The sequence below is a fragment of the Sphaerodactylus townsendi genome, linkage group LG02, assembly GCF_021028975.2.
Source record: "Sphaerodactylus townsendi isolate TG3544 linkage group LG02, MPM_Stown_v2.3, whole genome shotgun sequence".
Taxonomy (NCBI): domain Eukaryota; kingdom Metazoa; phylum Chordata; class Lepidosauria; order Squamata; family Sphaerodactylidae; genus Sphaerodactylus; species Sphaerodactylus townsendi.
This window is the reverse complement of record NC_059426.1, coordinates 9,687,509-9,703,618: the sequence shown is the minus strand read 5'-3', so window position 1 is coordinate 9,703,618 and position 16,110 is coordinate 9,687,509. Positions and strand designations below refer to the sequence as shown.

The window sequence follows — 16,110 nt, the reverse complement described above, 5'->3', positions numbered from 1 at the left end:
TCCATCCATCCATCCATCCATCCATCCATCCATCCATCCATCCATCCTCCATCCTCCATCTATCCATCTATCCATCTATCCATCTATCATTTATCTAATTTGATAGACCGCCCTACCCCCGAAGGGCTCAGGGCGGTGTACAACAAAACAACAACAAACATAGTAAAAAAACAAATTGAATAATCCCAGTTAAAAATAATACAAAACCTTAAAACTATAGCAGCAGTATCCTTCCCAATAAATAGTTAATTATTATTATTATTATTATTTATTCAATTTCTATACCGCCCGATCCCCAATAACAAAGAGACGTTTGGCATCACACCCCAGTGATCAGATCCTGGGAGTGGTCAACTCCTGAGGGGGGGCTGGCAGATGGGTCGAATACACAGCCAGTGTACAGGGCAATAAGAGGGGCGGAATCAGTGGCCGGGTCCCCCCAAAAGCCCGGGGACATGGAACAGCTCAGTTTGGCTACAGGCCCTGGCGGAAGTCTCCAAGGTCCCACAGGGGCCCGGGAACAGCTGGAGGGAAGAGCATTCCACTGAGGGTAGGGTCATGCCCAGGGTGGTCACGCTCCTTCTCTGGTCTTGTCTCCATTCCCCAGTGTGTTGCCAGCCTTGGATGTCACTTCTTGGACAGGGGGAAAATATTTTTTTGCTGAGGGGCACAGTGGGGTGAGTTTGGGGAGGGGGGCTTGGCAGGAGGTGGGGAGGAGTGCCAAGCTGGGGACTGGGCAGGTGGGAGGGGAGAGGGAAAGGGAGTGGGATGGTGGCCCAAATGCACCTGGATCATCTGCTTCTTCATGCCCCCCCCTAAATACACCATTGGCTGGGTGCTGGAAAGCAGCCCTGTCCCCAGACAAGTAATAAATAATGTCACACATCTATATCCATTAAGCATTTGGAAGCGCTTCAGCTCTTCTTTTAATTATGTAATTTATGGCACTTCTTTTAGAAATAAAAACATTCCTGGCTTTCATTATTCCCTTTTATTTTATCAGAAGTTGTAGAGTTAAATCTGATACTGGACTGAATGTGTGCGGGTTGCTATAGGGCCTTTCCCCACTTTCACAACGCTTGCTGCGTGCTACTCTTGCCAAGAAGCAGCTGGGTCCAGCGGCACTCCCCACTACATAGGCGGCGACAACGCAGTCACCTGACTTCTGCCAGCTCTGGCGCTCAGCTCATTTCTTGGCGCTGTTGAAAATGGTTCCTTTTGATTACCCCCACGCAGAGCGCTGGGTAGTGCAGCCGGGAACACAATCCTCAAGCGCTGAAAGGTCCACGCCGGATGAAACCGACGTCATTTTTTTAAAGTGGGGAAACGCCATAATCATGGGTTTAAGGGATACACATGGGCGTGAGAATGCCACAAAATGTTTCTGTACAGAATCCTGAAAAATATATTTTATATACAATAAACAAGTAGTTAGAACTCTTTAAAGCGGTATGTAAAAAAAGGTTTTTACATTCTTCTAAGGCCATTAACTTGCTGTGTGTGTGCTTATATGTGGATGTAAGACTGTTTAGAACTGCTCCTTTAAATCAAATCAACTCCAGTTGAATTTATGTTTCAACATATTACATAACTCTGGATGCAAGTGCTTGAATCAGATATGGGGCCAATGCAGGGTCATGATTCTGTGATCTTGCACAATTATCAGAAATATGCTTTTCACTTTAAATTCTAGGAACTCTTGACCTTGATCAAGACAGATTTTACATTTTGAGCTCCTTTAGGAACTCTCGACTCTGATCATCAACAATACATTTTACATTTTGAATTTCCCTTTATTTATAGAAAACTGTCAAAGTATGACACTAACATTAGACATACTTCTGAATACTGCAAAAAGACCCCTCAAATTACAGAGATACATACAGTAATGCATCAAAAATCTTGTTCCTGGTTAAACTTCCTATAAAACAATTAAATGCATTTTCTGTGGCATATTGCATTTGTTTGTTTGTTTTGTTTGATTGATTGATTTTTAGCTCTCTCTTATCCAACTTGAGCTCAGGCTCAGACCAGTTCTCCCTTTCTCCCACTGTAGCATTCTCCTTACCCGCACATACGTTGATGGTAAGCTGAAGTTGTGCCCAATTTTGTCGTAGGGAAAGTAATCCCTTTAGGACTAGGGTTTCTTTCTACCTACCTTTTTCCTGGAACAAAGCTGTGAACTGGAGATGCTTGAACAAAATGTAAGTTTTACTCCTTTACATTTATCTCTTGGGAAGTTTCTATAAATTCGCAATCTCCCAATAACACACTACTGGGCAGATCCATGACTCTAAACTAAATCTAACAATTGCATCATCAGTTCTCCGCCGGGCTATGTTGGCTTCCAGTTTGAGTCTCGAAGTCAGGTTTAAGGTGTTGGTATTAACCTTTGCAGACCATTAGTGGGCTGGGATCCCTTCATATCTTGGGAAATCCGTGATCTCCTGGAACTGTCCTAGTTGGACCCTTCGTCCCTTGGAAGCTAATCTCTTGGGTGATCCCTGGTCCCTTGACAGACATCTAGCTCCTCAACCAGGGCACAGGGCGTTAATCGCTCTGGCCCCCCACTCTTGGTGGAATGCTCTACCATCTTTCTACTAGGGTCTCTCATGGGATCTTGAAAGAGTTACGCGAGGGCCTGTAAAATGGAATTATTTCACCCCGCATTCAAGTTGAGGCACAGTCTCCCATTATCTTGCAGCTGCCATCTGTACATTTGCCAGAGTCTCCCTAGGAGGGTGGGGAGCATGGCAAGGATTTTTTATCGGTCAGCTTGTGTTAAGTTTTAGCCTGTTTTGGTATGTGTTTTAGCTGCTTAATAATTATATATATTGATTGGTCAGTTAGTAACTTTATGTTGCATTGCATTGTTTGAAATGATGTGAGCCAGCTCTGAGCCGTTTCGAGAGCTTCCATATAAATTGAACAAAACAAACAAACAGGTCTCTGTTTGCTTCAGCAAGCTGCCTCAGGTTCAAGAGTAACAGCACAGCAGAGAAGCGTGAAGCTGCAATGGGGACAACATGGGCTGCCTCGCCCCTGGTGTCACCCATTGCAGTCACGCGCGGTCGGGCAGGGCTGGGGCATATCGGGGCAGGGAGGGTTGTCTCTGGGGGGCATTTCCTGGCAAGTGGAGGGGGCAGGAGGGGGCACGCAGGCAGTTCATACCCTCTGGCTAGTTGCCCTCCCTTTGTCACTGCAGCACAAGTTTCCTTCAAAATGTGGAGAAAGGCTCTCGAGATCATATTAAACATCTTCATGCTGGGTACACCTCTGTGGGCACAGAAAAGGCAGCCTTCAGTTGTGTACAGAGGTGGGATCCAGCAGGTTCTCACCAGTTCCCGAGAGTGGGTTACCACTATTTGTGTGTGCCGAGAGGGGTTACTCATTGGGTCCGGGGCTTTTCCATCTCAACGCCTCAAGCTTCCCTCGAGAGGCATCCTGCCTTTGAACATGAAGGTTCCATATAGCACCATTATGACTAATAATGTAACTCCCCTGAACTGGGTTCATCCCTTTCAGGTACTGCAATTCATTGATTCTCAGCCTTTCGCGACCTTTTTTTTATCTCACATCAGTCTCTCATCAAAGAACCCAAGCGTGTTTCACTCATTGCTGTGTTCAGGATTTGTCCAGAGTTGGGGCATTTTCTATAATGTGATGATGATTTAGAAATGACCTGGTGCAAAAAAATATGTTGGGGTCGTGGTGGGTGTGGCTGCCCATGGGCGGGCATCCAACTCAGGCTTTGCCCAGGGCTCAGGTTTGCTTCTAGGGTACGCCTCTGCCCCCCTTTGCTGAGGGGGGGGGGGGCCATGCAGGGAACCTATTACAAAATTCTTTGGATCCCACCACTGGCTGTGTAATATGTCCAAGGTTCCAAAGTGTATTACAAAGATACTGCCACCAACAAAGCACGAAGTTGTGAAAACCCCTGCCAAATCATGATGAGACGCCAAGTTTCGTTAAATTTGTATCTGATGGGGCAAATGAATAATTGTGGAAGAGGGAGTGCCAGAAAGTGAATAGTTCTGTGGTCTTTGACCCATCTCATAATTCTTTCTTACTCCAACTGCAAAATAGTTTCTAACAAAGAAGATATGACTCCTCTTGGGCATGATCCCTCCCCTGCCTTCACTCAGCCACAAAGAATTACAGCTTATGGGTCCTTGGTCCAGGCGTGAGGATCTTGATTGGATGGAGATACAGGAAGCATCCACCGCCTTTAATTGCTTTGAAAGTTCATGGTTCCCAGATGTGTACCACTGGTGGGACCTCTGGGGGAAACACAGGGGGAAACAGTGGGACCCCTCTCCACTAATGGGCAGGCACTGGGCCCACACGGAGAAAGATTTCTGCTCTGCAGCTCGGGATTTCCAAATGCAAACATTATCGTTTGGGTGGGGAGGGGGGGAGAACTCCAACGCAGCTAATAATGAACACGGTATTTTAGGCTGAGGACTTAATGCCGTGTCCAGCACAGCTGTTAAGCAGCTCCCAAAACACAGTTTCAAATAAAATGGATTTAGAAGATCAAGAATCAGTTGTCTGGAAAAAAAAGAAAGAAAGCATTAGCTGGAAACTCATTTGGGAAACCACGCATAGCTTCTGATCCTTGGGGAATTGGAGGATATGAGCAGGGCGGAGTTCTGTACTTGTTTGCAAAGCTAAAGTATTAGGCCAGGGATGAATCAGATAACTTGGAAGGGCTGCTGTGTGAAAGAATGCATAATCTTTGGGGCACATAGCTTAATATGGGAGCAATGTTATTAGCAATTTAGACTCTGTCAAGAGGGGTGAACATCTATTAGAGTCACTCTAAGGCAGAATGGTCACAGCTGAGACACCATTGGTGACTAAGATGTGGGCATTGATCCCTGAAGAGCATGGATGCGTCAGCAGAAGAGGACAGTTCCAATCGGTTAAGTGTACCACAGGCGCATCAAGGGTTATAATGCAAAGGCTGACTGAATAATACTCAACCAGACCCCCTTCAGAGAAAGCCCATCCACATTACTTTCTTATTTTATTATTTATTATCAGTTTTTGATCCTGCCCTCCCTCCCCTGACTGTAATCATTCAAGTTGATCCCCCCAACTTCGGGTTCCGATGAGGAAGAAATTAAAAGTTTTATGCAAGGGTCCAGGATAGGAATAAAGACGCCTCAGCCCTTTATCTTGCAAGATCTTGAATCAAAGCAGTGGTAGGATGTTCTGGAAGACATTATTGGATTTGTAGGGACAGAGAGCTGGAAGTCACTTGATGGTACTTTAGCATGCACGCGCAAGCACACGCACACACACAAAGTGTCAACTGTTGAAACACAAAAAAGAGAGCTCAGTGTACATCTGCCATTCCAGAAGCCATGTACATTGGTCTGTACAGTGGTGGATTCCAAATAATTTAACAACCGGTTCCGTGGTGGGATTCAACCAATTTCTACAACAACTGGTTGCTTTACAAGCACCATTTTAACAACCGGGTTCTGCCGGAAATGGCTGAATGTGAACTGGCTGAATCCCACCACCGGCTCCGTTGTAGTTTTATCAGCAAAATCTCAACCAGGCCTGGCAATTAGTGGAAGGCTCAGTGGTGTGGTTGCCAATTCCAGGATGGGGAAATACCTGGAGATTTTGGGGGCAGAGATCATGGGTGGTGTGGAAGTTTAGGGATGGACTTCAATGGGGCATAATGACATAGATCTCCCCACCTTCCAAAACAGCCATTTTCTCCAGGGGAACTGATCCTTGGTTGCCTGGAGACTCAGTTGTAACAGCCGGAGGTCTCCAGCCACTGCCTGCAAGTTGGAAACCCCTTGAGGGGTCCCTCATTGGTGAAGTAACGCTGTCACCAACAATGCAATGACATCACTTCTGGTCACACCGGAAGTGATGTCATTACGTCAAGATTCTACTGATGGTAGGAAGGGTGTGGGGCAGTATGAACTCTCTTGAACAAAGCAGGAACTTGGCAAACAAAAACTGTAGTCTCACCTATAATCTTGCTCCACCCCAGTAGCCGGCCCGTCTTCTTCCTGCTGGAAAGTTACAAGTTCCAGTTCTACCACCCGTTGCCTGGAATAGGGGATGTTACATCAATTCCACAATTCTCCTCCCATGGTAGTTTCAAAAGTTTAAGAGCAGTCCGTAGCAGGAGGAGATACAAACAACTATGTTAGCTTAGCTAGAACTAAAGCTGAACTTTCTGCCTTGCTACAAAGATACTGAAATACAAAAGCCTACAGCAATATTAATTTTCAACCTCTTCTTTTCATAGCTTCTCTCTAAGTATCATATATGTCCAATACCACAATTTATGTGATATGATTCTACACAAGAGAATCAACTGCCCCCTATGTCAGGATGGAATTAAAGTACAAAGGTGGCTATAATGGGAATCAGGTGAATGGGACTTCTACTTCAGTATATAAGCTGGTTTGCATCCAACTCCAAGCTATTGAAACAAAAGGCAAATTAAACCCAGTCTGAAGGCTGCTTTCAGGTAAGGGTGTTTTGTAGGGCATTCTCTTCTTCTGTGACTATTGTACATAACCATAATATAGATAACATTATCTAGCTGGTTTGCAAATAAATCTAAAACAAGGCATGCACACAATAATAATACTGTGCTTTACAGAAGTACAATTCCTAAACAGAGATACACATTCTTCTAAACCGTGTGGTGGCTAATCCCATGCCACGGGTGCCAGAGGTGGCACTCAGAGCCCCTCTCCAAGTGGTACACACGCTATTGCAGAATTTGTCATGTGGGTGGGAATTGCCCCCCCACATCTAGACTGGCCTTGATGTTCGTGCACCTCAGCAAGCAGGGAGGACTCGGCTGGCAGGACTGGTGCCTGTGCTACAGGTGGTTGCTGCCTGGGGGGGGGGGGGGGCACAGAGGCGGCAGAGATGCTAGAGAGGCTCAGAGCGGCGCATGGGGGACTTGCTGGGGGCTCCAGCAGACGGGCCCCCTGCCTCGAGGGTTATTCAGGTTAATTTTGCATGCACTGGCACTTCATTGCGATAAATAAGTGGGTTTTGGGTTGCAATTTGGGCACTCGGTCTCAAAAACGTTTGCCATCACGGTTCTAAACCCACTGACTTCAATAGATTTAGAGTGTTGGGAAGTCTGTTTAGGATTGCACTGTTAGTAAGCGTACAGCGACGTTCCTGCTAATCTGCAGGGATATTTCTTACAAGCAGATGTATCGAACCCAGACTAGCCTGAGCTTGCCAGAGCTGGGATACTAAGCAGGGCTGGTCCTGCTTAGTACTTGGATGGAAGACCACCAAGAGAGGGGCCAGGGTCATGGGCATGTCGGCTAGAAGGCAACGACATAAACCACCTCTTGCTTATCTCTCTTGCTTTGAAAAAAGCCAAGATGAGGGCTTTTCGCCATAAATCCGTTGTGATGTGACGACACTTAATTACTGTTGTTATTGCCTGGCATACCTTGAGTCATATATTGAGCTTTTTTCCTGCTTGTATAAGATGATCTCTAGGGGAAAGATGACACTATATAAGAATGTTGTAAGTATGTTTAACATTTTGGGTTAAATTTGATGACCAATACGAATATAGATAAGAATAACAACAACCTTGCGTTGTAGAACCCCAGGATGAAATCAAGCTATTGAGAATCGGTATACCGAGGAAGATACCTTCGAAAACGCATTCAGACGCGTGGTGCGATTCTATACAGGATTCTCATTTTTCTATGTACCATCCATGAATGGACTCAAGGCACAGGAGATATCAGCTCTGTTGTGAAGTTCCATTTGGGAATCACATAAAAATGGAGATACAAAACTTCCGTTGGAATTGAACAGTGTGGTCTCATATGGACTTGTGAATGATTGTTTGTCAATACAGTTGGTGAAAATTTGTGAAGTTCCATTTTGAAACCATACAATATATGGACATATTAAGAAATTTTTGGAACTCATTAGTTTGAAGTCTCATATGGACCTTTGTCATTATATCTTGAATGAAATTATGAAATTGTACATTGATATGATTTATTGACACTGGCATTTTATATATATTATGCACTTTATCTTTTCATTATACTATATTAGAATAGGGTTAGCATTAGTGTAAGTGAATTTACAAGTGTGCAATAACAAAAATAACTTTGCACAAATGTTGTTTTGAATTGTTTATTACAAATGATGTCTGCATACAAATCCAGGTCAGTGTGCCAATTTTGACTCTTTGAGTTGTTCGGTTTTATTGCATTGTGCTTGGCACACTGTTTTCTATCTTGTGCGATACCTTGAGTCATACCATCATTTTATGAGTAGAATTTTTTTTCTCTATTACCTATTGTGTGATCCTTTTCAAACAGGAAACAATGAGAATTGGAACCCTCGACCTTCCGAATGTAAAAAAACATACATCTCTTCCAACCTAACCATAATCCCTCCTCTCTTTGATTTGTACTGCCTCGCTTCCTGTTTATAGGTGTAACTATCACTCAGGATGTTATTACACTATCATCCCCTGCCAGCATCATGCTGACAGGGGATGATGGGAACTGTAGTCCATAACATCTGGAGGGCCGCGAGTTTGACACCTGTGCATTAGAAGGTATTCTGATCTCAGAACATTATCTGAAAAGGGCCGTAATTGTTCACCATCCGAAGACGACTGGATAATATCGGGATGACCAGGCATCCTTCCATATCTCCTGGAATTTCCAGAAGGAAGAATGGGAGACTGGTCGGCTTAATAAACATGAGGTACGCTTTATCTTCGCCAAGAGGGAAAACCTATCCGGCCACAACATCCCCAAGCCAGGCTGTTTTTCGAATTCAAAGAGGCTGCTGGATGGATGTGTGAATGATGTAATGTGCCAATGTGCAAATCAGATTAAACCAGTCCTTTCCAGTCTGTTCCAATGGATATATCCAGGACAGTTTTTAAAAGGCTGCCAAACTTCTAGGCTTGGACATTTCTGGACTTTTAGGGAATACAGCCTGGGGAGGGGAGGATTTGGTGAGAGGTGAGACCTCAGCCGGGTATAATGCCAGAGAGTCCACCCTCCAAAGCAGCCATTTTCTCTGGGGGAAACTAATCTCTGCTGTCTGGAGATCAGTTGTAATGCCAGACCCCACCAGTAGGTGGCCACCGTAGCTTAAATGGGTGTCATTGGCCCCTTCTGCACATGCAGAATACTGCACTTTCAATCCACTCACAATTGTTCACAAGTGGATTTTGCTGTTCCACACAGTCAAGTCCAGCTCCAAAGTGCATTGAAAAGGGATTGAAAATGCATGATTCTGCATGTGCAGAAGGGGCCATTGTTTGCATGTAAGTGAGAGAGATATGTCGTATCCATACTGAGTCTCTGTAGCTTTGAAGTTACCCCCCCTGAAATTTTTTTAAAACGAGGAAACTGCACAGCAAGCAGGAAACATCTTGACCCCGGTCTTAAGGAAAAAAGATCACTAGTTTAGCTTTTTCAAAATATGACAGGTGTGGGATTGAAAATGAAAACATTCTGAAGACATCTGGGGATTGTGTGAGTTCCTCCCAAATGCTTCTTTTAACGCCCTTAAGATGCTTTTATTTGTGCTGTGGCCGAAAAGTCCCTGAAAAAAAAATGTTTCTAACAATAACTCAAATTCAAATAATTTCCCAGGTGTCTAGTGAGGTGGGAATGCCCTTCGAATGGGCATTAAGGGTCAAGAGATTGGCAATACTTTTTGCACAGAGGCATGGTGGGGCTGCTGTGAATCAGCAAATCTAGTCCAGCATGACGTTTGAGGGTAGATCCCCAGGAATGCAAGACAGCCCCATTTTCCCTGACATCACACGGCAGCTGTTTTGCTTGTGGTGTTGGCAGAGACATTGCTTCAATGGTCAACTTTTCCAGCTCTACAACAACAAAAAACAACCCCAAGGTTACAACTCTGTGAAATTGCAATACTCTATATTGAGTGGGAGTATCCAAATAAAATATTATAAAAATGCAACAATACAGTATACAAAAATCCTTTGTTGGCATGATAAATTACGGTAAAACGTTTATCAATAAAAAGCAAATATATACACATACAAATAGTTCCCATGAGTTCTGTTTGTAATGCCAGCTCTTATCAATAAGAAGCCCAAACGTAATCACCAAAAGCTACTATCCATAAGTGCTTACTATTTTACGATTCAGATAAAAAGTGACACCTGATAATGACATTGCAACATCTTTCTATAATTAGGTGACCAGATGGTAATACCTTTAGTAAACCTGGATGGGCGGGTAGGCGAGCGGTCGCGCATGACAAAGATGCGATGTTTCAGAGAGCTGCAGGAGAACACTGCCTTGTAGGTGCTTCCGCTTCCTCTGCTCTGTCACAGGGCGTGGAAACGGGAGCACCCCACAAGGCAGTGTTCATGTACGCTATTGGCTGGAGGCTGCCAAGCACTGCCTTTCCAGAAGGGAAAAAAGTGCGGCAGCCTTCAAAAAATCGGACACTTCAAAAAACCCAAGCGGACGTGGGAACAAATTGTTATGGCGGGCGGACTGTCCCACCAAAAAGCAGTGGACATCTGGTCACCGCTTTTCTATAAGTCCTCCAATAACCTGCTTGGGTTTGATTATCATAGGGTCCGGGTTGGTTTCTGCAACAGAACTGTTTCCCCAACATATTGAGTAGAAGTAGACTGGTTATAAAATTGTTAAAAATCCAGTTACAATATCCAGCAGTACCAAAAAAAAGTGCATTATTTTGGCACTGTGTACAATATCACATTAGACTGCAAAATGCACAGTGTTAATGTCCCTTCACAGCAAATGCTGAATAATTTCCATTTCTAGCCTCCTGGTTCAAGGAACCTGTATTTTCCAAAACCGTATTCGCCTCTGATGATGAATTTATTTTGGCCTGTGTGTAGAGGAATGATTCTGCAGGCATGTTTACTGTGGTAATATCATTTCCTAAAGTCTTTAAAAGTAGGCTTTTCTAAGGGAGGGCTAAACAAGATATATTAGTTTACATCGCTCATGCTGAACACGGGTGTAAATTTTTTCCCCATCAGCCTTCCAGCTGCCAGTAAAATCATAGAGGAAAAAAGCCCTCCCCCCCTTTTCTAGGTCAGGAAGCACAGGATCTTAGCCTTCCTATTAACCCATTTTTTTTCCTTGACTCATAAAGAGCTTGGCTTACATTTCAAGCTAAATGTGCTATTTACTTTTGGTCTGAAGCTGTCCCTGCCCTCTTCTCTCGGGCTGCTCTATTCACAGCAATGTTTTCAGTGTCGCATCTAACCGTGAAAAAACTGCAGTTTTTTTAAAAAAACAGAAATGAAAAAATGGTAATCTGAGAAAATAAAATAAAGGGGAACTGAGGGATGAGAGGCTTAAGATCTTTTCTGCAAAGCAATTTTGGACACAAAGATTATTTTAAAAAAAATGTAATGAATTCATCGCAGAAAATCCTGCCCCTTATACTCGGCAAAGTGGAAAAAGCAGGTATTAACCTTTAAGGCTTTATACAAGCTCTAGTTCCCTCGTATCTTCGGGACCACCTACCCCCCCCATATGTTCCTCTACAATAATAAGCCTCTGGCGCTCACCAGTAGGCCAATTTACTGGTGGTCCCCAGCCCCTCAATGATAACAATGGTTTGGCTCCCACCCGGGCCAGCCACTTTTATACGGCTCCTGGCCCCAGCCTGGTGGAACACTCTCCCACCATCTGTCCGGGCCCTGCAAGGGATCTTGAGAGTTCCGTGAGGGCCTGTAAGATCCGAATTGTTCCACCGGGCCTTTGGGGAGTGCCGGCCGCTGATGGTGTATGATCTACCTGTCCCTCCCTTTATTACTCTGGGAGTTCCTCGCGAATATCTATACTGCCCCCACTCTAGGAGGGGTTTTTTACTGATTGTTTTAATGCTGGACGCCATATATGGTTTATAACGGGAACACTGTAATTTTATATATTTTAATGACATTACTGATTTTAAAATGTTATTGTTACGCTTGCTACACTGTTTTATAATATCTGTTGTTCACCGCCCAGATTCTTCAGGGGATGGGGTGGTTTTATAAATCGCAATAATAAATAAATAAAATAAAGTTTCCCCATCAGTCGCGGTCCGACCCCGGGTACCGCTTTCAAGCGAAGCCAGGATTTTATAGGCAAGCTTCTTTGTGGGTAGTTTGCCATTGCTTCTCCCCGGGCTATTCTTTACGCCCTAGCTTAATGAGCTAGGTACTCATTTACTGATGAAGAATGGATGGATGGCTGAGTTGGATCCATGAGCCAGCTGCCAGGATATCTGACCCATGAGGGGCTCGAACTCCTGACCGTGCAAGTGGCAGTGTGAGCACTTAAACACTACGCTATCACGCGACTCTTTTTTTTTCTCTGAAAAAATACCTTCCCTCCTTTTCCATTCGTTGTTTTATCACTCCTTAGACATTGTTCTGATGCCCAGCAAAGTGAGAAGTTGCAATTGGCAAGTGCTGCTCCAGGGGAATCCCTCTGAACTGATAGCACAACTGATAGCATGGCTGATTTCCTTGTTGGGCCAAGATTTTAGCCAGAACAATGACATGCAAGATAAAGCTTCTGTTTGTGATGCTATGAGGGACCAGGATACACTCTCTGCTCCAACAACACAGCCTGGTTTGTAGGGAAGGAATTCCAGAGATTCAGCAAGACATGGGGATTTTGATCACATTGCCATCATCACCTGGATAACTTCAAAGTAATGGCAAAGCTGAGCTTCAGCCATAAAACAGCTGTAAGGAACCCTCTTAAGAAAAAACAACAAGTGCTTGCATCGGCAAAACCCATGCCTAGCAAGCCTCGGATCACAGAGACAAGAGTCCATCTCAAGATTTAAACTCAATTCCAGCGCAATGACTAATGAGCAGGAAGAACTCAAGACCCTTTTCACGACACAAGGGGAAGAGATCACTACAGCCAGGGGTGATGGGGAGGAGCAGCAGTGGCGTGAGGAGGTTAAGAGAGCTCGTGTATCTAATCTTGGAGGAACCAGGTTTGATTCCCCGCTTCTGCCGCTTCCTGAGCTTTGGAGGCTTATCTGGGAATTCAGATTAGCCTGTACACTCCCACACATGCCAGCTGGGTGACCTTGGGCTGGCTCACAGCTCTCGAGCTCTCTCAGCCCCACCCACCTCACACAGGGGTGTTGGGTGTGAGGGGGGAAGGGCAAGGAGATTGTAAGGGGCCCCTTTGAGTTTCCTGGAAGGAGAAAAGGGGGGGGGGATATAAATCCAAACTCCTCTTTCTCCTCCTCCTCCTCCTCCTCCTCCTCCTCCTCCTCCCTCCTCCCCTCCCTCCCCCCCCCCCCCTTCCTCTTCCTCTTCTTCTTCTTCTTCTTCTTCTTCTCCTTCTTCTTCTTCTCTTTTTTCTTCTTCTTGGTGAACTCAGGTAAATCCTCAGGCCAACAAAAACAGGATTTGCGTTAGTCAGCCAGAGATTTTCCTGACTCTACAATGAGAAAACACAATACAAATTCAGCCATTTACTACTAAACAAGATAAAATCTGGCAACAAAACTGATGTCATGCAGCCAATAAACCACAGCATGTACCAGATGGAATGGGATAATGGTCAAGTGCTGAGAGGAAGGTACCAAAGACACCTAAGTAAAAATAGCAAGGTGAAACAGTTGCTGATGAGGGTACACAGATGGGGATAAAAAGACACAATCTGAATAACCAACTGGAGAGATCAGCAGGAGGGGACAGGATGGAGCTCTCAGCTACCTGTAAACAGAGATGAGAGAAATAATGGAGCACAGTCCAGAAAGAGAGAAAGCTTGGGCCCCTTCCACACACACATGCAAAATAATGCGCTTCTTTCAACTCCACTTTTAATGCGTTTCCTTTGCATCTGTGCGAAAACAGCAAAATCCACTCGCCGGGCAAACTATTGTGAAAAGTGGGATTGAAAGTGCATGTGTGGAAGAAGAGTGCAAGTTCAGCGTTCCTGAGTGACAGGAAGGAAACAGGACAGTTGGAGAAGTCGCATCTGTAGTACACGGGGCCACTCAAAGGCCCTTTCCCCATCTCTACCGCTTGCTGCGCCGCTACTCTCCCCAAATAGCGTGGGGTCCAGCGGCGCTCCCCTTTAATGCTTCTGGGAGGCGACAACGCAGCCGCCTCGACTCTGCCGCTCAGTCCCCTCAGCGCCAGCAGGTTGGCATTTCTGGCTTGAAGAAACGGCACCTTCTAACGGGGAACACGGCACTGCCAGTAGAAATCACTAATGCTTGAGAGTAGCGTGTCGCTAAAACGGTAAGTGGGGAAAGGCCCAAAGTCAGCATGTTATTAAGAGACTACAACTAAAAGGTTAGCTAGATGTTCTTTTAAAAGACAAGGGATGTAGCAATATGGGAAAAATGATTACATTGTAGTTCCTTCCTGGAAGGAGCCAGGAAATAGGCAAGCATAACAATCTACTTCTCTTCACCTTGAATGAGAGATGGCCAAGACTGAGAGAGTCTCTAAGTATGTTGTTACCATAAAGTTAAGTTTTGTTCAAAGACTTGAGAGTATTTCACTACAAAGACGGAAATAGCACACTGCTAAACCGCGCCACTAAATCATGGATTTAAATCACTAGTCAGTTTTGTACATAAAGAGTCATTCTTGCTATTATAATGTTAATGTTTACAGCCAGATGAAGGCTTCATTTTTTTAGAAGAGCAATGATCAAAATCCCATTCCTTACTGAATTTTCAGATTAGATTTATACAGTTATATAAAAAACATTACTGATTCCATCATACCGCTAGAAATACATAGGTAGAGGATTGTGAAATTATTGCAAGATTAACTATCTTTCAGTTTCTTCCAGGCCAATGTGGCCTTGCATTTCTCTGTTGCAGTGTTTGGAATTTTGCAAGCCTTCCTGCCTTAGCCATAGGTAGAGGAACCTCAATAAAATATTTCCAACCTTAGGCCCCTTCTGCACACGCAGAAAAATAGATTTTCAAACCACTTTCACAACTGTTTGCAAGTGGATTTTGCCATTCCAAGCACGTAGCTTCAAAGTGAAAGCACTGAAAGCAGCTTGAAAGTGCATTATTCCTGCATGTATGAATGAGCCTCAGTCTCCTTGCATTACAGCCTGCTGCCATTATAGATTTTCTCTCCTCCACTTGATACGCTGAACCCTCAGGCCATACACACAAAGACTTGTATGCGTATTCTGCTCAAAAAAGGTTTCACTTTCATTTTTACTGTTTACTCCTCCCATTTTGCTTTTATTAAATTTATATCCCTTCCCTTCACCATCGCGGGTCGGACTTGGGGCAGCTTACAACATAAGGTAAAATAACATATATAAAATACAATATTAGATAAGTTAAAAACACTAATCGAGATATATATAGCTCCAAATGATGGCAACTATAATTCTTATACTCAACTTACAATCAACATTCTTAATCTTTTTTTCTTTGATAATATCTCCAAGTTGGAAAAACTGTCTCAAATAAAACCTCTGGAAAAGCATGACATTGTGAATGGATTTGGGGAATTCATTTGCCCCCAAAATTGAATGTTGCATGAATATATAGTCTCATACTACCTAACTGAAACCTATCCTTATTTCATGATGAAAAACCTTTGGACGATAATGTATCTTAAATAGAAAACTATTTAAATCATATTTAAATAGATTTTTCCTCAAACATACCTTTCTTTTCATTTTAGGCTTAAAAAAGATTTTTTTTAAAAAAAATCTGAATTAAAAAATCCAATTTAAATTTTTAAAATCTAATTTTGATTTTTTTAAAAATTTTTAATTGATTTTATCCACTGTGTTACTGGAAGATCAATAACTTACATTGTTTTTGGAGCTCATATAATTAAAATCCCTAGTGCCAACGATACCCACTTTTCCAGGTGTCTGCCAAGTGCTTTTAGAAAATGTGGGTAAATTGTTATTCAGCCCAGCTTGAGACTGGCCACTGAAAATCTGATTACCAGTGCAAAATTTTTAAAAGTTACTTTTAAGAACAGGTTCCACCACAGCACACGGATCTTAAAGAGGGTTTATCAGGAGTTATACATAAATTTATCCATCCATCCATCCATCCATCCATCCATCCATTCATCCATCCATC

At 43.7% G+C, this 16,110-nt stretch overlaps 1 protein-coding gene across 1 annotated transcript in view; it reads right to left on the bottom strand.

Annotated features, from left to right (window-relative positions):
- Positions 1–3,048: 3,048 nt before the first annotated feature.
- Positions 3,049–16,110, bottom strand: part of ANKAR (ankyrin and armadillo repeat containing) — a 40,851-nt gene continuing 27,789 nt past the window's right edge. The window contains 3 exon segments of the mRNA XM_048483701.1: positions 3,049–3,126; positions 4,071–4,280; positions 14,054–14,190. Of these exon segments, the coding sequence (XP_048339658.1) occupies positions 3,049–3,126; positions 4,071–4,280; positions 14,054–14,190 (425 nt within the window).